Raw genomic sequence first — 24,135 nt, forward strand, 5'->3', positions numbered from 1 at the left:
TGGCATGCTGGGCTGGGCTGGGCTGGGCTGGGCTGGTGGTTTTCTCTGCCTACCTGCTTTTCTGTACAGCTTTACATGTGCGCGCACGCACACATGCATGTTCTCTGTCCTTCCACTCTCTCTTTCTCTCCTTGATCTGTTCCAACTGCGGTTTAAATGCTAGAGCTCTGCCAGCTAACTCCAATCCCTCATCTCTATAGAGTAATATTCTGAGATGGGTGGCAGGTTCCCAGCCAGTGTCACTAACTCTTGAGGAGACCTCTGGGAGCCACTGCAGCTCCTTGTTAATAAAAAGGGAGGCATTGCAGGTCTTACATAGACCACAGGAATATTTAATAGTATAGCTTTTTCAGCAGCTGATATATCATCTTCTAAAGCTTGCATTAGAATATTCCCTTTATATTCTCCAGTAGGAGTTCATCAGTAGAAAACTGCATGTTGATTTGTTGGGTGAATTCATCAGTCATAGCTTCCTCAGTTATCTGCTTTTGCAGAATAAGCTTAATTTGTTGGAACACACACACACACACACCTTTCCAATTTTTGCCTTGGGAGATTTCTTTGCCTTTATTTCATTCTGAATCTTGGCAAGGGTAAAGTTGCAAAACTGTAGGGGCCAAGGGTACAACAATATTTCAAATATGTCTGGGAAATACCAGGGTATAAGAACTAGAATACAGTGTGAAAATCCTCAGGCATTGTTTTCACCCTGTAGTTCACACTCTCTGAATCTATGTGGTACCCATGCTACGGAGAAGAGCCCTGAAGTGAAAATGTATTTCAGAAATATACAGAAGCTGTGCATGGTATTTTCATGCAGAACTGCAAGATGGCAAATTCTTCAGGAAACTGCAGAACTCTCTATCTACTCCATATTAACAACTAGGTGGAGTTCAAGAATCACTGCCATTTGACCCCTTGTGAAAAATCATAATGGGGAGCGAGACTCTCTCTTCAAAACTGAGGAAGAACTGGATTTGAAAGCAGCAACCCAAGTCAGTGTTTCAGGACTTTTTAAGTGGATGCAATCCTTTGAATTCATTCTTCTGACAGGCTATTGCAGTCCTTTTGATACCCAAAGCAAATTTTTCTAAGTTCACCATGGAAGAAGGGGTGCAACATGTTAGGAGCCTCCTGGAGGAGATCCAGTGTTTGATTTATTCCTAGGCAAGTCTTCTCAGGGAAGCGAAGGTCTTCATTGAGGGACTAGGTATCACCATTATTCAAGAGGATACCCAGAAGGATCCAAAGGAGGAAAGATTTCCAGAACACAGATTCCATCCCCTTGAAGATGAATTCAGAGCTGAAGTGTTCATCACTGCCTGGATATGCTCCTCTCATATCTTCAAACTCTAGTGGAGACCATGGGGAAACTCTCAAACTTGTTCTCATCCATCCTTGACCCACCAGCTGTTACAGAGGATGAAGACATTGCAAAGTTTGCAAAATCCCTGTCCACCACATATCCACAAGATGTGAACAAGGAGGACTTGCAAGATGAATTTTGCTTGTTTTACAAAATCAGGAAAGACTTGTATCTGTGTACCTTTGGAGGAGCCATGGGCCCTGCACTGGAGCTTCTCGGCCAGATTTATGGAAAAGGTCTATAATCTGTGTTCACTCAGATATGCATTTGTTTGAGAATGCTCATTGCCTTCCCAGTCTGTATTGCACCAAGGGAACACACTTTTAGGAAGTGGTCAGTGATTGGGGAGGATAGGCTGAACCATGCATCATGCTCTAATGGAGAACGCACTTACAAAGCAAGTAAATTATGGTGATGTAATAGATGACTTTTGAAGGGGAAGAAATGGAAGCAGTGACAGATTTTACTTTCTTGTGCTCCAAGATCACCGCAGATGGTGACTGTAGCCATGAAATTAAAAGATGCTTGCTCCTTGGGAGGAAAGCTATGGCTCACCTAGACAGCATAGTAAGAAGCAGAGACATCACCTTGCCGACAAAGGTTCATATAATCAAAGCTGTGGTTTTCCCAGTAGTAATGCATGGCTGTGAGAGCTGGACTATAAGGAAGGCTGAGCGCCGAAGAATTGATGCCTTCGAACTGTGGTGCTGGAGAAGACTCTTACGAGTCCCCTGGACTGCAAGGAGATCAAATCAGTCCATCCTAAAAGAAATCAACCCTGAGTGCTCATTGGAAGGACAGATTCTGAAGCTGAAGCTGAAATATTTTGGCTTCCTAATGCGAAGAGAAAACTCCCTGGAAAAGACCCTGATGCTGGAAAAGATTGAAGGCAAAAGGAGAAGGGGACGGCAGAGGATGAGATGGCTAGATAGCATCACCAATGCAATGAATATGAACTTGAGCACACTCCGGGAGAGAGCGGAGGACAGGAAGGCCTGGCATGCTATGGTCCATGGGGTCACGAAGAGTCTGACATGACTTAACGACTGAACAACAACAACAATAGATGACTTTGCATCTATGAAGGCAAGAAAGAAATATTTTGCATAAATCTTGTAATTCCCCTGGTACGCACCTAAACCAAGAAAGTGTTTCGAACTTCACTTTTCTTAGTTTGATCTTTATTTCCTAACTTTGTGACATAAGTTTAATAAATGCTTCATTAGCTGTTAACATGTCTCTGAGGTAAACTTGCCAATCTGCTCTTTCCATGGAAAAGCACACTTGTTTCCAGGGCGAGAAAACAAGGAAAGATTTCTGTTTCTTGCATGTGGTCTGTGTATGCAAGAAATCTCACATGTGGTCACCCAGTTTTGTACACAAATCCATAGGTTCTTGTAGGGGGCCCCCAACATTGCACCTGCTCCCATAAACCCTATGGGTGGCCCTGCCCTTCATCCTGGTATGTTCTGTTTCTTGATGGATTTAGCAGCCATCACATGTTAATAGAGCAACCATCTTGATGTTTTTTGCAGATTCACTAGTTATTATGTTTGAATTGTTCTTACTGTGAAACCATTCATCTGATAGTTCACCAACATGAAAAGAAATATTGAGGGACCAGACCAACTATAATCCTGTGATAGTGTAGTGCTCCTGGACTGCCTGGAGTGATTACATAAATTCTATTTCAGTGGAAAGTGTTTGAATATTCCATGCTGCTTTTGCACTATTATTGATGTTCCATGAGATGCTGCTGTTGAAAAGCACTTCTGTCAATAAATGGATTGTCAGTAAATTAGCAGTGAATGTTGCAGTGTTTACTAACTAAACTAGTTCATTCAGAGAGCAATCCTATTTCCCTAGACAGTGTCCAGGGGAGATAGAATTTTTTGGTTTCCAAGCTCCAAGCTCATAGAGAGTGCTACCTGCTCGTAGCCGGGAAATCATGCTTCCTGCCCCCTCCCCCTCCCAGCCAGGGCAGAGAGAACCGAGGTGGCTGCCCCTCCATGCCTGTCCATGCTCGTAACACAGAGCATGGACAGGGAGAAAAGGGGGCATTCCCGGGGGTGGGGAGGGGAGGGGAGGAGACCATGGAAGCTATTTTAGACAGCTTCCTATGCGGTCTCCAGCCCCGTTCCCGCCCCCTCCCTGAAGCCACGCTTAGACGCCCGAAATTGGGCATCTAAAGCAAACTGCAGGGCAGCCAGAGCACGGAAGGAATCCTCTCCTCCATGCTTCAGCCACCCTGCATTGGATAGGCGGTTGCCTCCGACTTCAGAGGTGACAGTCTATCTCAATAGGATTGCACCCTCAGTGTCTGTTTAATATGTGTTTAGATTTGCATTCTACAGTCAAGTATGAAAGGGGGAAATAAAGCATAACCCCCCACAATTAATTGCTAGTTAATCAATTAATCAACTAATTGCTGATTAGGGCTGAATCTACACATACCAGTTTTACCATTATCATACTGCATTGATAACTATTGGTGCCCCTTGGTGTCATGTGCACCAAGAATTATCATTGCGGTATGATAAAGGTAAAACTGCTATGTGTAGATTCAGCCTAGCTGATTAATTGCAATCTATTATTTGTTGGTTTTCTTGACTATGGGCCGATCTACACTTACCGGGTTTTTTTGCTTCCAATGAGGTTTCACCGCCCGTCTTTCACACTGCGCAGTACCCGCCTCGAATTGGAACCAGAATGTCCCACTTCCATGCTCCTGCTTTCAATACCCTGACATCCTGGTATTTCCCCTTAATGTGCTCTGATTTTCCGCCTTCGCTACCGTATCTGGTTGTAGTCCCCTCCCACGTCTGTCCATATACGGCGGTGTTTGTATTTCCCTCCTGTCCAGTCACCACTCTCGATGGCCCCATGTCGACTTCCAGCTACTGATCGCATAGCTTCCTCAGCACTCAGTGTTTCCTCAGCAACAAGCAAAGGGCTGGATGTGTGCACGCTTGTCTGATCTTGGAAGCTAAGCAGGGTCAGTCCCAGTCAGTAGTTGGATGGGCGACCGCCTGGGAATGAGGCTTCCTGCAGTGAGCAGGGGGTTGTTCTATCCCTCCAAATGAGACTAAGTTTTACCCCCTTCTACCGCCCACTTCGCCTTTTAAAAAAAAATTAAGACGTTATCTTCGAAGAATCGTGGCTTCGCCGTGATTTCCCCCCCCCCCAATTCAGGCATGATCTCTGAAGATTTGAAGATGTGAAGCTTCACATCTTTGAATCTTCAAAGATCATGCCTGAATTAGAAAAAAAGAACATCACGGAGAAGCCAGCAGCCCCCCGCAAAAAAACGCGAGCACTGGGTGCCACCGCCACTGCCCCTCTTCCTCACGCCGGCTGTCAAGGGCTGGCGCAGGGAAAAGAGCATTGGCAGACACCCCTGAGCCGCTTGCCCTGGCCTCCAGCAGGTCGGGGTGGAGAAGAGGATAGGTGCCTCCTTCTTCCCTCCACCCCCACCTGCTCTGCATGTTTATTCAGAACTGAGAAATGTGCAAAGCTCTGCATGTTTATTCAGAACTGAGTCCTACTGAATCCTGTGCACATTCACTTCAAACATATATAGGAACTGTGGTGTTAGACTGAGAAATAAGCATATTCTTTTTAGACTGGTCACTGCAACATCTTACTGTAATCACAGAGAGCATTTCTACACCAGCCTAAAATCCTGCAACTTTACCGGGGCTTTCTGCTTCCATTTTAAATGCAGGATCACAATGGGCTCCCTTTACACGCGCTTCCCTTCCCCCCATTTCCCCCTTATCTGCATGTTCTATATGTTTCGTTACACACCCACTAGATGGCAGCATGGTCTAGCTCCTCTTACTGCGGGATTACCTTTTTTCAGGGAAATCAACAAGCTGTAATTAGATAGATCATTATCTCCAAACTTTTAAAAAATGGGATAAAGGTCATTTAGCGTGGGAGGCACCCTGGAGGATGACGATGTCATGTAAAGGACCTGGAAACATCCATGAATTACAAGTATCAAGGGTGGATCTGATAGGATTGCACCCTTAACCTTTTACAGAAGTTACAGTGCTCATAAGACACATCACAGATGTTGTAGAAAGGTTTCTGCTTCTTCATCTGAAGTAAAGTTTTTTTCCATTCATCCAGCTGTACAAGGCAAGGTGTCAGGGAACTGAAGGTAACACCCTACTTCCTTAGTTTTGGTATGGGTTTAGCCTTCAAGAATGTTCTTACTTTTGTCACCAACTTTTTAAAAACGAACACCAGATGTAGGAAGATGGAGATCTTATTTGGGATTTTCCCACCTATCAAGGGAATAATAATATTCACTCTCTGAAATAGGTAATCTCTGGTTATATATCTTTGAAGCTGTGCCACAAATGCCTTTGGCTGAGCACCAGGACTGGAGATGGTCTTTTACCAATGGGGCAACATGCATTTTCAATTTCTAACTGACATCTGGGACAGATGTAGGCTATAATCCTAAACCCACTTACCCAATGGGGAATAAGCCCCATTCAAATATACATCTTTGCCCTCCCTCCAGGACCTTAGGAATTCTTAGGGCATAATCCTATGTGTGTTTAGACAGCAAAAAGTCCTACAATTCCCAGCATGCCCCAGCAAGCATGGCTGTCTGAAGGGATGCTAGGAATTGTACAATTTTTTTCTGTCTAAACATGTGAAGGATTGCACCTTTAGGTTGTTTCTAAACACATTTCCTTATAAATCAAGCATCTTTAATTTTATGGGTTCTAGATCTCACTAACTGCCTAACATAGAAGATTTTCATGAGATTGTCTGCAGCATTTGATATTTAGCTCTCCACCTCAGGTACTCTTTGTTTATTTGTCTAAGCACTTACATCTCACTTTTCAGAGCAAAACATTCCCAAGGCAGCTTACAATAGATAATTAAAACCATAAAACAAAATTTAAAAATATAATTAAAACAATCCAATTACAAAAGTAAGAACAGCAGCAGTTTAAACCCAACTCACATATTTGTCACATAATAGATTGTGTTTTTCAAAGCAGCTAAATCTGATGTCATGTCCTTAAGGCAGGTGCACTTCATTAAATTCATCTGGAACGTAGCATTCTCTAGTTCTCAGAAAGAAAACAAACTTTTAAAATGGATTTATCACATCCCGAGTCTACTGCTGAACTGATACTTTTTTGACACTTTTCCCAGCCATTTACAAGGAGATGAGGGAGTGAAAATCAAAAGCCCCAAGGGTGGGGGTGTGGACGAATTCCAGCAAATTTCTCATTGTGTGGGAGGTTTGGTTCATTGTGCTTCAATGAGGTGTCAAGGTTTTTTCTCCTGTTTTTAAGTCTGAGAAAGCCTTGTGCTGGTCAAACACACCGAAGCATGCCAGCACCTCCTGGCTCTGCTGTTTCCTGCTGGTGGGGCAGAACACCCGTGGGCATTCTGGCCTGTGCAGCAGGGACAGGAGGCTTTTCAGACTTAAAACGGAAACGAAAACAACTTAGCACCAGTGGAAGCTGGTAGCTCTGATGTCAGTGGGGCAGAAAATGCGCTCCGGGTTTCAGTCAGAACTCTTAAGGAGCTGTCCAGGGTGCTTCACTGCCCCCATGACATCGGAGCCACCAGCCTCCACTGCTTGGCACCCCCATTATAGTAAGGTAAATGGAACATTTCCCCCCTCGCAACAAAAAAATGTTCACTGAAATTCGCCTGCCTCCCTGAAAGGTGCAGAAATTCCACCCCACAAACGGTCGCCCCAAACAGGGGAGGGGGATTTCAGTTCAGCATTACTTCAGTCAGATGTTCAGTTCACTTTTGCTCTTATTTAGCTGGCTTGAAGGAGGCTAGAGGCTACTGCCTATGACTGCTGCCGCTCTGAGCCCGCCCATTTGTCTTCTCTGGTTCTCTGACTTTCCCTCCACTGACAACAGAAGCAAATCACCGTGGTGCTTGCTAGAAAAATGGATACTGCTAGTGTTGATTCAGCCTATTTATTGTTGTTCATTGGTCCCTCTTCCTTTAGTTTTGTGGGTGTTCTATACAGTGCATTTCTGCCACTTCATTTGTGAGTCACTTGAAAAGCTTTCAGTGATGGGTTGCTTTTAAGTGAGGTTACTTAACTAGTGTGTGCTAGGCTGCTGCCCAGACTTAAAATAATACAAAAAACAAAACCTGTTGGAGGCCATTGGGCACTCTGATGTTTAGTCTGTCTCCCAGACCCTATGACTCTGAGACACTTAAATTGATTTTAGCACAGCAGCAACATTTTAAAGAGGTATTCAATTTAAATAACATGATATTACAAAAAGATGGGGAAGTGTGTGTGCGCCTAGAGATATAAATTTGGCTAGGGGTAAGAAATGGATGAGAAGGACGAGAGAATAATGGAAATAAGCTGGAACAAAAATGGGATGAGGTGGGGTGGGAGTCGATAAAACATTTGGACTAGGGTGGGAAGCTGGAAATGAATGGAAATAAGTAACCACTATAACTCGCTTACATATTCAAATTCTGTAATGGGTAATGTCAATAGATGTTGTGTTGCACCTGTACATTTTGGTTCAAAGGAGTAGTTTGACATTTGGGGGCTCAGACCTAACTTTTGCCTTGTTTTCAGTTTATTGGACATGTCATTTGTCTTCAACTAGCCCAGTACTCCCTTTACAACAGCATCCAATCAAATCCTTGTGGAAAGGTTGTAAGTAGCCTATGAGTGCAACAGCATTCTTCTGCCATTTGTCCCCTAGCATCTGGTATTTGGCACAGGGAAGGGGGGATATCATATCATAGAAAAATCATAGAAACATAGGGTTGGAAGGGGCCTACAAGACCATCGAGTCCAACCCCCTGCTCAATGCAGGAAGCCTGATTCCCAGGCAGTTTCCCAGCCAAGTACTAACCAGGGCTGACACTGCTTAGCTTCCGAGATCATCCGAAATCGAGCACATCAATGCCTCCATTATGTATGTTTGTTGTATGAGCCATCCTGTCTATGTGCATGGGAGAGAGACAGAGGAGGCTTTCAGGTGCAGTTTTTATTGTATGATCACCCTACCACTTTCACGGAATTTTATAGGGGTTGCAAAGAACATTGTCTTCCATTTGGATCTCTCCTGTGTTTTCTCACCACTTCTCTTTTTTCCTTGCCAGAAAAAAACTGCTATGTAGGGATAGAATAGCTGCACAATGCCTTTTGAGTGTAAGTGCAAGGAACCCTCTATCTGGAAGCACTTGGGGGGAAGGGGGAGAGAGAGAAGTATTCTCATTCCTCAGTGTTTGGTGTTGTGTTCCTCATCTCTAAAATTTATTTTATTTATGAAATATCTCACTAACAAAAAATGTTCTTAGAGTGACAAACAGTATATAAAAATATTAAACAACTGCACATGAGTTGCATTACACGGTTAAGGAAATAAGCATGTAGAATACTTTCTAGAAAACATATATCCACTTCAGGTAAATGTTTTCCATAAATATTCTACATGCTTATTTCATTAACCATGTAATGCAGATCATGTGCAGTTTGGCTGAATTCTTTGAAATATTTGCTCCCTGTGTAGGTTTTTCCCTGCTTTCTGATTGTTGGACAATTGTAGTCTGCATCGTGCTGATCTCTGATAGCCTGAAGTCATGTGTGGATGGTATTGCTTGGTGGCAGAAGATTTATAAGCATATGAAATGGCTGAACAACTGAGATGAAGAGTGAATTTTTGTGAGCTCCACCTGTTGAATTACCAGACTTTACAGTAAACCCACTGTGTTGGTGGGAATGGCTTGGTGAGGTTGGTAAACTTGTAGCATCTTCACTGATTGGAGGCAACAGTTGCCACTGATTTGCAGTTATTTTTTTTATTGTTTTAATGGTTTCATCTTCCACAGCTACCTTTTTCAGTATTTTAATTAACTCTATGAGCTTTGGTTCATCCTTCACTGGCTATCATTTTAGACATTAGCTCCTCACCTATCTGCTTCTTTCTCTTTAAAGCTCTGTTCCATTTATGTATTTACATGCTTAAAATAAATAAAATTAATCAACCATTGAATTAAGGCTACTCTTTCGATTTAGATGAAATTTAATTTTCAAAATATTTTAAGAGCCAAATTGCTGTTAAAGACTGCAAGGAATGGGAGTTCTAATGAGCTCTGGTATTCATCCTTCAACCCTCAACTGCTGGCGTATTCAGGGAAATATTTAGTAGTGCTGCTCTGTGCATTCATCCCCCACAGTAGTGAGTCAAGCACACATTGGCTATGCACAATGACCTGCTCTTCTCCATTAACAGAGAGGGGAAAAAGAGGTTGGGGAATTGCTGCATTTGCATTGGAGGAGCCATTTTTAAAACTCTCCCAGGATGAAAATGAGAGCTGTCTATCAATGGAGTAATTCAAGGTTCTACCATAGCTATGATTGGGTACCAGCATGTCCACTGGGAAGAAAAGACTGGAGTTTGTGCTCTTTCTAACTTGCATTTTTTATTTTATGTGGGAAAATATTATATATATATATACACACACACACACACACACTGTGTGTGTGTGTGTATATATATATACTGTGTGTGTGTGTGTGTGTGTGTATATATATACACACACACACACACACACACTGTGTGTATATATATATACACACAGTATATATACAGTCAGGGCCAGAAATATTGGAACAAGGATAACTATTTTCACAGTTGGCCTCTGCACACCACCACATTGAAGTTGAAGGGAAACACACCCAGATGGGAGCGAAGTCAGGACTTTCAGCTGTAATTCAAGGGGTTTGACAAAAGTGGGGCACTAACCATTCCGGAAGTACAGCCGGTGGCATACACACACTCCCATCCCTGGTAGCTCATAAGTAATGGAACGAATGGCTGACAAGCAGCTGCATGGCCAGGTGTGGCCTGTTTCCTGAGTACCCTATGACCAATCAAGCAGATAAAAGGCCTGGAGGTGGTTCTGAGTGTTACATTTAGGGGTGTGCAAAATACTTACCCCGTTCCAGCTGGCAGTCCGCAGTGGAGGGGAGGCAATCCGTCCCTCCCCCCACGGAATCCTCCCCAGCCACTCCACTCCGCCGGCCACAGCCAGACTTCCGGCCGCTGCCGGGCTGCAGCCTCAAATGGCAGCCACTACGTCGGCCGCCATTTGCGTCCCTGCCAAGCCGTGATAGGCTATGTAAGTATCTACGTAGCCTATCACAGCAAAAGGCAGGGACGGAAATGGCGGCCGCTATGCCATTTGCGTCCCTATCTTTTGCCGTGATAGGCTATGTAGATATGACCCGGAGCCGCCATCGCCACCACCAGAGCCGCTGCTGCCGGAGCCGCCGCCAGGTAGGTCTGTTCCAGGGGGGATTTCGGGGGGTGGCGGGGGGTGTCCGTTCTGCCACGGACTCCAGGGGGCCAAATTCTAAAGAATCCGGCCTCACTGGAATCCGTGGTGGAATTCTCCAACATCCCTAGTTACATTTGCATTTGGTAGCTGTTCACTGGAACTCCCAACATGAGGTCCAAAGAGGTGTCCATGTGAGTGAAGGAGGCCATCATTAGGCTGAGGAAATAAAAAAAACCCATCAGAGAGAGAGCAAAAACATTGGGAGTGGCCAACACAACAGTTTGGAACATCCTGAAAAAGAAGGAATTAACTGGCAAGCTCAGCAACAGCAAAAGGCCTGGAAGACCATGGAAGACAACTAAAGTGGATGACCGCAGAATTCTGCTCATGGTGAAAAGGAACCCTTTCACAACATCTAGCCAGGTCAAGAACATTCTTGAGGAGGTAGGCAGGTCATTGTCAACACCTACAGTCAAGAGACGGCTTTGTGAATGTAAATACAGAGGCTTCACAACAAGGTGCAAACCACTGGTAATGCTGAAGATCAGACAGGCCAGATTAGCCTTTGCCAGCAAACACCTAAAAAAGCCTGCCGAGTTCTGGAATAAGATTATTTGGACTGATGAAACCAAGATTAACTTGTATCAGAATGATGGAAAAAGTATGGAGAAGGAAAGGAACAGCTCATGATCCAAAGCATACCACATCATCTGTCAAACATGGTGGAGGAAGTGATGGCATGGGCATGTATGGCTGCCAATGGAACCAGGTCACTGGTGTTTACTGATGACCTGACTGCTGATAAAAGCAGCAGGATGAATTCTGAAGTGTATAGGGCTATACTTTCTGCTCAGATTCAGCCGAATGCTGCCAAACTGATAGGACGCCACTTCATATTGCAGATGGATAATGACCCAAAACATACAGCAAAAGCTACCCAAGAGTTTCTCCAGGCAAAGAAGTGGGATGTTCTTCAATGGCCAAGTCAGTCACCTGATCTCAACCCAATAGAGCATGCTTTTCACTTACTGAAGACAAGACTGAAGGCAGAAAGACCCACAAACAAGCAGCAGCTGAAGGGAGCTGCAGTTAAGGCATGGCAAAGCATCTCGAGGGAGCAAACTCAGCATTTAATCATGTCCATGGGTTCCAGACTTCAGGCAGTCATTGACTGCAAAGGATTTTCATCCAGGTATTAAAGGCGATCCTTAAGTTTGAAATGATGTTGGTTTGTTCCATTACTTATGAGCCACCAATGATGGGGGGGGGGGTATGCCACTGGCTGCACTTCCTGAATGGTTAGTGCCCCACTTTTGTCAAACCCCTTGAATTACAGCTGAAAGTCCTGACTTCACTCCCATCTGGGAGTGTTTCCTTTCAACTTCAATGTGGTAGTATACAGAGGCCAACTGCCAAAACAGTTATCCTTGTTCCAATATTTCTGGCCCTGACTGTATATATATACACACAGTATACATACATACATACATACATATATATATATATATATATATACACACACACACACACACAGAGTATATATATATATATATATATATATATAGAGAGAGAGAGAGAGAGAGAGAAAGTTTTATTTATCGTATGGCACATTTATATCGCATTACAATAAAAACATAGAGCACAATAAATATGAAATGTAAAATATAAAATATAGACAGGAATATTACAAACGTATGTCTAGGTTACAGCCCTGCCAGTGCAAATTTCGATGCAAATATAGTCAATTATCCCTGTATTGCAGGTTGAGGATGGGGCTATGGCTGAGTGACTTACAACAACCTTGCAATTTAGTCTAGGGTATTATCCCTCTACGGGAGGTTAGGGGTCAGGCTGAGGCTGAGAAAGTAGATTACAGGAACCCTGCAATGTAGTACAGTGCTGTTCTCCCCATACTGTGAGTATGGCTGAGACAGGTAGGTAGATATATTGAAGTTTAGGGCACAGCAGTAGCTAGTCCATATTGCAGGAGAGTTCTTTTATCAGCAACTTGTTCCTAATAATTCAAACAGTCTTAAAATATTCCGGATGGCAGTGGTGTTTACTGCAGCAAAAACAACAGAGTCTTGTGGCACCTTACAAATGTATTATGGAATATGATTTTGTATATTCATCAGATACATGGAGTGTTATTGAGAGTTTCAGGCATATATACTGTATATATTGTAGCAGAGGGAGAACTATAAACAGTGAGGTCAGAAGGTAATTAAATGCAGAAAATATGGATAGTGACAATCACATTATTAACAGTAGTCCCGGGAGAGAGCGCAGGACAGGAAGGCCTGGCGTGCTATGGTCCATGGGGTCACGAAGAGTCGGACACGACTGAACGACTGAACAACAACAACAACAACAACTGTTGCTGCTGATAACACTGCTGAATTAGAATTCATCAACAGGCTGAATTCTATTGCGAGAGGTTAAAGGATTTTTATCACACTACATGTGTTAATTGGCAGTTACCCTAGTGCCATAATATTTATATTAGCAGCAACAACTGTACTGTGAATGACCACTGTTAATAATGTGATTGTCACTGTCAGTACTTTCTGCATTTCATTTCCTTCTGACCTCACTGTTTACAATCCTCTCCACCATCACCATATGTACTGTCTATGGATGTCTATATACCTGAAACTTTCAATAACATTCCATGTGTTGAAGAGGGCTATAGTCCACAAAAGCTGATGCCAAACTAAATTTCTTAGTCTTTAAAGTGCCTTTAGAGTTGTTTTAGCCTTTAAAAGAGGACAGCCAATAGAGTTCAGGAATGTACATACAACTCGTAGACCAACAGCGTCCCTCAGAATTGAGGATGGGCAGAGTAAGAAACTGGGTATGCAGAAAAGCCTGTTGGGTACTTGAGATTTGTGATGGGACGCTACAAGGCATTCACAAGGATGGATACTACTGGGAAGGGACTGTTTGCCCAATCTGTTAAGAACTGAGTCAGCAGAGTTCTTTTCTTTGGTTCTTTACAAAGCAATCCTAAGAGAACATCCCAGGGACCATAAGATATTTTAGATTCCCCCTCCCAAGACTGTAGAAACTCTGATGACCTCGGGAGGGGGAATCTGGGGTCAGGCCTCTCCTCCTCCCCTTCACACTGCTGTAGAAAACACTTGGCTGCTCTTCCAAGGTCACAAAAGCAACCTCAGATGACCTTTGAGAGGTCAAGGGGGCATTCTGGAGGGTAGGGAGGGGAGAGGAGGCCAGGATCCACAGGATCCTACAGCCTTTCTATCACCATCCCCACCCATTGCAGGAAGTGAGCTAGATGGGCTCAGATACCCCTCTAGCTGAATTTGGGTCATGTTTTGTCATAGGGATGAGAAATTAAATCACCTCCTCCGTCATTCCTCCTGCCCTGCCTGGTTCTGGTCAAATGTGACACATTTAATCACAAATGAACTCCTGGTTTCAACTCAAGCAGCTTACTGTTGGTCTGGTCTTCCCACACCTCTTGCCACTGGACCTTCAACTTGGATATAAAAATGACAAAGTTGGGGGGGGGGGTCACTTGATGGAATTTTTGCATGTTTACAAATAACCTGGGTTACCCTCCTGGCAGCCTGCTCAGCCAGTTCTTTGCCCTCAATGCCTACATGCCCTGGTATCTAACAAACCCCAGTGTGATAACTGAGAGACTGAAGAACTCTCAGCTGTGACAGAATAACAGAGGTTGTGAGCCCAAGATAGATAAAGCCAAAGCCATTAATGAACTACAGTAGTCATGCTAGATAGCTGCTTTTTCACAAACCCAAGCTCTTAGTAACTCAACACAAGGATGGCTGCAAAAAAATTCTGGAATGAACACTCAGTTGAGATCCTCTCTGCTACAGCAAGGTGCCTGTGGAGAAATACTGCTCCCACGTGGCCTAGGAACTTATAACCATTAATAGAAATCACTGCATAATCCTTGTGAAGCGAGTGATATCCATAGCATAACTGCCAACAGTGGTCAGTACTTGTCTCAGCCACAGCACATGGCTTACAAACAGCCCTTCGATGTTGTTGTTGTTCAGTTGTTAAGTCGTGTCCGACTCTTCGTGACCCCATGGACCATAGCACGCCAGGCCTTCCTGTCCTCCGCTCTCTCCCGGAGTGTGCTGAAGTCCATATTCATTGCATCGGTGATGCTATCTAGCCGTCTCATCCTCTGCCGTCCCCTTCTCCTTTTGCCTTCAATCCTTCCCAGCATCAGGGTCTTTTCCAGTGACTTTTCTCTTCGCATTAGGTGGCCAAAATATTTGAGCTTCAGCTTCAGTATCTGTCCTTCCAATGAGCACTCAGGGTTGATTTCCTTTAGGATGGACTGATTTGACCTCCTTGCAGTCCAGGGGACTCATAAGAGTCTTCTCCAGCACCACAGTTCGAAAGCATGTAGTTGATGTAGTCCAGTGTTAATACTGCAGGTCAGAGGTAGCACTGAGGCTGGTTTAGCACTCCAGCCAAAACACGCCTCAGGTTGCAGCCAAGGTCAACCTACTGAAATCACCCCATCAGATTTCCTCCCAGCCCAAATCCAACCTTCAGTTGCATGCAGAAGCCTTGTGCTCTGCTGAATTACATGCAGACACTTTGCATTTATGATGATGCCAGTGTGGTGTAGTGGTGAGCCAGTGTGGTGGAGCGGTGAGAGTGCTGAACTGGGAGCTGGGAGATCAGGGTTCTAGTCCCCACTTGGCATTGGAAGCTCATTGGGTGACTTTGAGCCTGTCACAAACTCTCAGCCCAGCCTACCTCATAGGGTTGTTGTTGTGAGGATAAAACGGAGAGGAGGAGGATCATATAAGCCACCTTGGGTTCCATGCAAGGGGGCGGGGAGCAGGTGGGATATAAATGCTATAAATAAATATTATTATTATTACTTAGGGCGCTATCCTATGCAGGTTTAGGCAGAAAAAAGTCCTACAACTCCCAGCATGCCTCCAGCCAGCCATGCTGGCTGGGCGCATGCTGAGAGTTGTAGGACTTTTTTCTGCCTAAACCTGCATAGGATTGCCTATACAAAATTTTTAAAGAAACGCTTTCTCGCGAAATAAGGCCCGCGCTGGAAAGAGCAGGAAGCCCTGCTATCTTGCATCTGCTCGGGGAGCTCGGGGGCTTCCCGTCACAGTTATCCACGTAACCCCAAAACGGGGTCTATTACCACCGGAAATTCAAGCGACGCATCGCCTGCTGTATTTCCAGCTCTGCGTCCTTTCGCCGGTCAGGCCACGCGCACACAGGCGCGCGTGCTGACGACAGAGGGCGGCTTTTGCCTGCGCGCCGCCGCCGCCGCCGCCCTTCCCTGTTCGGGCTGGGAGGCGGGGCTTGCCCCGCTTCGCTCTTCTCCTTGGCGGCATTTCCGAGACGGGCGGGCGCTAGTCGCAGTAGAAGGCAGGCCCTCGCTTGGAAGCCGCTCCTTCGACGCGCACGGCGCGGCTCGAGCAGAGTTGACTATATATGGTCAAAGCCAGGGGGAGAGAAGGAAAAGTGGTGCGAGCGGGCGCTTCCTGGTTTGTGCAGCTGGGGGTTGACGTCGCTGCTGCTGCTGCTGCTGCTGCTGCCGCCGCCGCCGCAGGAAGGGATTTTCAGCCCAGTGGATTGGGTTGTGTTTTTTCCTCCCTTTCCGTTCCGCTGTGGCATTTGTCGCAGTTAAGAAGCGGCCGCAGCAGTAACAAGTGGGGGTGCGAAGATGCCTTCCGAGCTGAGTAAGTAAGCCGAGTTGGTGTCTCGCTCGCGTAGAAGAACCGAGGGGAAGGCTGCTTGCATGGACGTAGCGCTGCAGCTTCTTCCATTACAAGGAGGAGGCGGAGGCGGAGAGGAAGCGTCGCCCATGGCCGCGCTGATGCTTTGCTCGTCTTGCTGCTGTCAGTCTGGGGCACGTTTCTCTGCCCCTTCCTCTCCTTCCGTGCGTAGAGGGGGTGCTTGTGGATTTTAGGGAGGGAGAAGGGGGGAGTTGATCGGAGGGAAGGATGCCATTGAATTCGCCTGCCGCCCTGGAAAAATCAAACTCCAGCCAGTCTTAAGACGAGCACCTTTAAAGGCAGCAGGATTGCAGAGAGGGGGTTTCTTCCCATCTGCTTGGTGCGATTAGCAAAATTAGGAGGAGGGTAGGTTATTTTTCCACTTTTCCGAATCGCCTCTCATTTCCTTAATGGGAAAATCGGCAATGTGGCTGTCTGAGGGCGCCTTACATTCCACCATTTATTTCCAGCAACAAGTTAAATGCATCTATAGCTGCGTTGCCTATGCTCTTCTTCCTCTGGAGACTGCTGTTGGTCATACATTGCTCATATATGTTATATTTTTCTTTCGTAGAAAAAGTGTTTGCCAGCCTCCCACAGGTTGAAAGAGGCGTCTCCAAAATCATTGGGGGAGATCCAAAGGGCAATAACTTTCTGTACACGAACGGGAAATGTGTCATCATTCGAAACATTGATGTAATGTATCCTCATTTTTACCTTAATTCTTCATAATGTTTCATTTTAAACTGGTGCATTAATGGATTTTTGATAACTGTATATCAAGGTCAGAGATCTGTGACAATTTAGGATGGCTGGCGTTAGGGTGAAAGTAGAAAATGACTCACAGGAGCTGAGAATAACCAATAGATGAGGCTGTGTGTGGAAACTACCAACCTGACAACTACCATATGCATGTTCTAAATAAATAAAACACCTGAAATACAAATACTGGTACAGTGGGGTGAAAAGATTGGAGATATTATGGGGCATATTTTAGTACAGATGTGGAATCACAAAGCTTTGGGGATATTGAATAATATTCTGCTGTTATTCTGTTAAAATATTCTGTTATTGTCTTCTAACAATTAAAGCTTATCTCCTTTCACCTGTTGTGATTTCCCTAATCTTTGAAATAGTATAACTGGAATCCAGTGTGTGTGTTGCTTTATGGGAATATCTGTGTTTAGAATTTGTCTGGTATGAGAGTGCTTACATATTTGAATCCTAGTTAGAAGTCCTAAATAACTTCCTTTTTTTAATGTAAAGTGGTTTAAGGTTGTAGTTGCAAGAGACCCTTTGCTTACTCTGTCTAAGGGGGGAAGCATAGTCAGCAGTTCTGCATGCCCTAAAGCTATGGCGGACAGTAGGGAAATTGTAATAATAGTATTTAAATGGTAACAGTTATAAGCACATAACAAAGCTTTTTTCAGCCTATTGAGATTTGTCAACTATGCAGGTGTTAGCGCTCTCAGGGAGGAGAAATAGACCTTGAACCTGGTGAAACAAACTTTTTATTATTGGGGATTACTACTGGAAATTTCCTTGCCTCTTGTGTCACTGAAAGCCACATGTCTAATTTCTTAGATATTTAGATATGGAGGAAGTGATGAGAAGAAAATTTATGTTTGATATAATATTTACATATTGGAAGTTGGATGTGGGTTTGCCCATATTCCCCATCTTAAAAAAAATGCTGGTCATGGGATTGTCTCTTGGTTTTGATGTTGGTGTCCATAAAGACTAGACACTACACTCAGCAAAAACCTTTTAGACATGGTATTATCCAAACTATCACATGAGTTTAGAGAAGCAGTCTTCTACCATTCCTCCCTACATTTGAGCCCTATCTGTCCTCCTGATCTTGGTGCTAGAGAAAGAAATGGGAAATCATCCCCACAGTTGTGCTGCATACTGAAATGTTCTGAACAGCGCCAAAGCTCAACATGGCATCACACGAGACCCTGCTATTCCCCCATGGAGGAAGTGCAAGGCCTTGGTGACCACAATCCTGGCTTACTGAAATTTGTGGACACATATAAACAACTACATAACGCATAAGTAACCAGTCCTACAACTTGGGCAACAGAAGATTGTGGCATGCCTAGTAGGGAGCAGGAGGGCCGGGCTATGGCATAATCAGGAGGCTACATGCCTGCTTGTCTCTCAGCACTGCTGTATGGTCTGTGGACTTGGTCTGGAGAGCTACCTTGGAGCATGGGGGATTGTATCTTTGCTATGCTACACAACAGGGTGGCACCACTGGTGTAGGATGGGCAGTACTGATGTAGATTATATACCACTGCAAAAATGTGCAGGGATAAGAGTCATGTTGTTCACTGCTTAATCCATGATGACCATCTGAGACAGAATGAGGAAGAGGAGGTATTCAGCTCACAGTCTGCAGTTGCTAAGCCAACTAATCCATAACATTCTTCCTCCCATCCCCAATTCTTAAAGTTTTATTAGAATATAAGCTTGCAAACTAAAATGTTAATAAATTGATTCTTTAAAAAGTATACAAAATTAACTTACATATCACATTTCTAACAGCTAACCACTAAACCACTAAGAAGACTGAAGGCACAATCCTATCGATTATGCCTTCAATAATCCCCTGAACTCGGAGGCTTCTGATCATCCAGTGCAGTTGTGGGAGGAATGGTGGAGGCGATCTTCACCTCCCCATCCTCCCGCCTTGTATTTTTCACTAGATGGGCTTTTTTGTGATGGTGCTTCTACTGATGGCACTCTGGCGGGAGAGGGAAGGAGGGTGGAGAGGCCCCAGGATAGCTTGTATCCTGGCCTCTCTGGTCTCCTCCCCTCCCTGCCAACTGAAGCGTTCCTTTTCTCCCTCTCCGAGGTTGCTTTTCTGACCTCAGAGACCATCTGGTGCAATTCTTTCCACCCTGGCTGCGAGGGGGAGGGAGGAGGACAGATCTCCAACTCCCCATTCTGAGGTGAGAGCACTGTGTCTGATTGCAGAGCGGGGGATCCTATCCTTATCATATGGCCTCTCAGACAACTCTGGTTTTATTCTGTTTTAAACTTTTTAATGTTATATCTTAGGGTTTTAATTTTTGTGAACTGCCCAGAGAGCTTTGGCTATTGGGTGGTATAGAAATGCAATAAATAAATAAATTGCCAAAAACAACTTTTGTTGTTCCCAGCTATATGGCATTAGGCCATAGAATGTGGATAGTGATCAAAAAGAAAGCTGCACTGACTCAAGGACAACAAAACAGTGGCAATCCTCAAAAGGTGCAAAAACACTTACTACTATGGACATGAGATAAATTTTACAAAGCGTTTCAAATACCAAAGGCTCCTCATCGAAAAAAAACTACAAGAGTGAATTTAAAATATTATGTGGTCAACAGTTAGTGTAAGTAAGAAGCCATATAAACAAACTATCTACAGCACCTGCAGGAACATAAAGTACATCATCCCCAAAAATCTTACCATGAGAATCAATGAAGAAATGTGATGGATTATAAACTACCATAAGACATGTTGCAAGATCATATAGGTATACCTTTTCACCCTGAGGACATACATCAGGTCTCTTGTACTACTGTCTCACTGCTGTCCATAATGAGTAGTCCAGGAGGTGCTGTGCATTAAGAGGGTTTCTAAAAGAGTTCTAGAAAGCACCATAAGGACATCTGTTAAGGCTGGACTACCTAACTGCATGAATATTTTACTTCTGTGGTTCCCTCATCCAGCACCGTGTTAGTGATTTGCAGGCTGTCACAAATATATCTGGTTTCAGTGCTCAAAAAGGAGACTGTGTGAACCAGAGTACTACATCGCTGAATACGTATGCAAGTTTTAGTTAATCTACTCCTCCCCCCCCCGCCCCCCTTTGAAGTGTCTGGTATTTGGTTTCGTTTAGAGCTTTCCTGGTGTGTCTTTTGGTTTTCGACAAAAAAAAATCTTAACTAACAAATTTGTTATGGCCTAAACGTTCATGGATGAGAGACCATGATGCATGAAGTGTTATTTTTCAGTTGGTATGTGTAGTGTGTCCCAGTGGCAACGAAATGCAAAAGGTACAGTCTTTTTCAAAGTGGGTTTCTCTTGTTTGTGTTTGTCTCTTGCTCAAAGAGGAGCTGTGGTATGTAACATAGAAAAAGAAATGATTGTAGCCTTAATGTTCCACCTTTAACACCAGTCTTTTAAATAATGCCTGACTTAAACAGCAAATAAGGTATTTGAGCTTTCAGTAGAAATCAGTTGTGGTTTCTTCTTCTAGAAGTAACTGCTACCATAGAATGGGATAGGTGGCTGGGCTGGAATCCTGTTTTTAGAGGAAATGCTTGCTTATAGTCTTGAATGGTCCACTGATGTCTTTTTATGGAAGCTAATTGTTAGGAAATGGTTTCTCATACAGATCTCTTGAATGTTTTGAATAGAATTCCACTGGAGCTTGGGAAACGGGATCTCCACCCCCTTCTTGAGGGTGTGTGTGCATATAGGGGAGAAGAAACAGTAGTTTTAAGGCAGAAACAGACAAAGACAGAAGCAAAGTTGGGACTAGTTCAGGCTGTCATGCAAACCTGGTGATCAGGAGCTAGCCATGATGCATTTTGGGCTAATGAGTGTCCCCTCTTCTCTGTAAGTGTAAGAAGGACAGTTCAAGCTTCCAGTTCAGTTTTAAAACAAACCATAGTTCCCTGTTGCATCCAGACTTGGAACTGTGGTTTGTTCTAACGGTTAGTTAAAATAAAGCAGGATCTGAAACTATGGCTTGTTCCTGGTTTGTTTGAACTAACTGGTTCCCCATATCACTAATGGGAAACTGCAGTTTGTTCAAAACTGTAATGAAGCTTTAAACGTTCTCCCATTATGTGTGAATTGGGGTAGGAGTGGAGTAGTATGTTCTCATTCTCCTCATGACAAACAGCAGTTTTGCACTGTATTTCATTTGGGCCTGAGTGACTCCACAGTGACCAATAGGATGACTAACCAAGGTGTGAAGTGCATGCAACCAGTGCACACATACTGGCTGCATTCAGACGTAAAACTATGGTTTAACATAATGTGAATGAGCCTTGAGCTCGTACTCTCCCATTTCTTCCTCCAGCATAGGCATGAGGAGATTGGAAACTTTTGCTTCTGTTTCAGCTAACCATGGTTTGTCATGTCTGATACTGGGTGAACTGTGTTAGTCTTAACTATGGTTTAGAGAAGCAAGCTAATTTTAAACCATGGTTTACAATCCTGGCTTGTTTCCCTAAACCGTAGATAAAATTAACTAACAAATATAACAACAGATGGCAGGATAAGAATGAAAGCAAAAGCTTCCAATTTCCTCCTCATGACCATGCCAGAGGGGGGCGGGGGGGCAAGTGTACAGGCCCATGGCTTGTGCATGTAACACTAAACCATATTCTCCCTGGGTTCCTGAGTTAGAGAACTGAGAATCCCACTACTTTGGGCAGTTATAACTAATTTCTGAGGTTCAAAAAGCATTAAGTAGGCAGTGATTGGTTAGATGAAATTATTCTGGATGAAAATGTAAGAATACAGGTAAGCTTTTGTATTTTACAGGACCCTTTGAGGCTTAATGGCTAGTAAAAAAAATGAAACAGAAAACACCGGAGCCCTTCATTAAGGGATTGGTTGGTTATTTCAAATCTGTGAATTTTCAGCCTTATCCCCTGCAACTTCTGGCCAGGTGCACTTCTCCTCTCTGACCATTCTCTTTCCAGTTTGCCTTCACTTACAAGGCCTTTACACTTTTGCTCTCAACTTCCTATTCTAATTCTCCTTTGCTTGGTCTACTGTCATGCCTCTCTGAGCCTGGTGCTGCCCTAGGCCCATCTCTGCTTCTTTCCTAGCCACTTCTGCCTGTCCTTCTCTTCTATGTCATCATAGCATTGCAGCCAATTGCTGCCAGAGGTTTCACCGTCACAAAAACCTTTAGCATCACAACATACACATGCTTATTGTTAATATACACTATTGTAAAGCCTGTATCGCCACAGGTGCTAGTAGTCTGAGAATGATTGGATGAAAATATGTTTGGCCATTTCCCTTCCAAGTGGAACAACTTTCGGGGGCATTTCCTTTTTTCCCTCCCTCTTCCACTCTCAACTTTCAAATTATTTCCCACATCAGCTTCCCTTCACTGAGCACCCCAATAATACGACCTCTTCACATTACATTAAAGCAAGTCTCCCCACCACCATAGCAAACAGGGTCTTCCAACCCACCTCACTCTCATTCACCCACACAATTAACCTTCCTTCTTCCAATAAGAACCCCCTCCCATTACAAGAAAGCATAGACAGACCTATCCCTTCTCTGTTTGCAGGGAAAGAGGGTGTTCTAAGCCCCCACTCAAGAAGTCCCCACCCCACCCGGGCCTGAAAAACGGGTGGGGGAGAGAAGAAAAAATGCCACCTTTCTCTCACCTGCCCTTGGCTGAAAACACTTGATGTTAGATCAAACACTGTCTGGCTCAGACCAAATAAACTGGCACTGAACCATACAGCAGTAGGAGACTTTTTGGCGCGGAGCAAATAAACATACTGTTTTGCTGTTAAAGCTCGAATTTTGAACCTTTTCGAAGTTTTGACATTTTCTGCCCGTCTATACTGCTCAAGCTTCAGTTTTTAAAAAAATCAGCCTGATGGATCTCTAGTAATAAGTGAAGGTATTCTTATATAAGATACTAACTTTCTAATTTGGGGTAGAAGGACAAGACCAAATGCATTTATTGGCCTGAAAATAGCAGTGCATTTTCTATCACTTGGCATCAGTAAAGGTTCCCTCTTGCCTAAGAGGGGTGGCCAAAGTTTCAGTCCCTCCAAGCCGCAGACTACATCCTTGAAAGTTCAAGAGCCACAAGATACTCAACAACCTTTACACACACATTAAACATTTTTAAATTAACAATATAAAATAATATCACAGCTAATTAGAGGTAGAGGTCTTTGGTTATAAAATTCCTGAAATTTGGTTGACATGGGAAAAGACCATCGGGACACAGATTATTCTCCTCTTTCCTAGTTAAAGCCTGCAGAGCATGGGGGTGGAGGAGGCCTGGGGAAAGCAGAAATTAATCCCCTCCTTTTGGTCTAATGACCTATGAAAGGGGGAAAAACCTTGGAGGGGGCAGATTAATCTGTCCTTCAGAGGTGAGGCCTGCAGAGCACAGGAGGAGGAGAAAGTGGGGAAAAGCCCCATACCTTGGGCTTATCCTCCTGCAAGGTGGCCATGGGCACCCAAAGCAATATTGATAGATTTCTCACCCTTCTCTAGGCCTTAAAAGCTACCTTCTGTTTTTGCTCTGCCCTGGGCTTGTTTGTTCCTTTTTGACTGAGCCTGCTCTCTTTACTCTCCACTCAGTTCATGCCTCTGCAGCCATAGACTTTGCTCCTTTCCACGCTATCCACACCTTTTTGGTAACTCCTTCAGTTTCCCCACCACCACCATTTTCATATTTCTTCAGCATCCTTCTCTGTCTTCTTTCTGCTGCATGCTGTCCACGCCTTTTCAGTTACTTCCATCTCTTGTCCCCTTTGCCCTCAGCAGTGGCTGCAGTGGGCAGGGATTGCTCAGTCTGTTGGCATCTTGGAAGGATGACAGGAGATGCAAAATGCATGGACATCTTCGTTGGCTGACTCAAGAGCTGCAACTGAACTGTCCAAGAGGCACATTTGGCTTCCAAGCCAAAGAGTGGATAAATCATAATTTAATACTGAT

The 24,135-nt window shown here is 44.2% G+C and overlaps 1 protein-coding gene across 2 annotated transcripts in view; it reads left to right on the forward strand.

Moving 5' to 3' along the window:
• Positions 1 to 16,198: 16,198 nt before the first annotated feature.
• The window catches only part of WDR1 (WD repeat domain 1), a 33,034-nt gene continuing 25,097 nt past the window's right edge, over positions 16,199 to 24,135 (forward strand). For both annotated transcript variants that reach the window (XM_084857112.1, XM_084857113.1), the window contains exons 1-2: positions 16,199 to 16,389; positions 17,000 to 17,121. In XM_084857112.1, coding sequence (XP_084713238.1) covers positions 16,374 to 16,389; positions 17,000 to 17,121 — 138 coding nt within the window. In that variant the 5' untranslated portion in view covers positions 16,199 to 16,373. The remainder of the gene's footprint in view (positions 16,390 to 16,999; positions 17,122 to 24,135) is intronic.

This window comes from Heloderma suspectum, chromosome 5 (assembly GCF_057233095.1).
Source record: "Heloderma suspectum isolate Gila_16-S chromosome 5, 16-S_ref, whole genome shotgun sequence".
Taxonomy (NCBI): Eukaryota; Metazoa; Chordata; class Lepidosauria; order Squamata; family Helodermatidae; genus Heloderma; species Heloderma suspectum.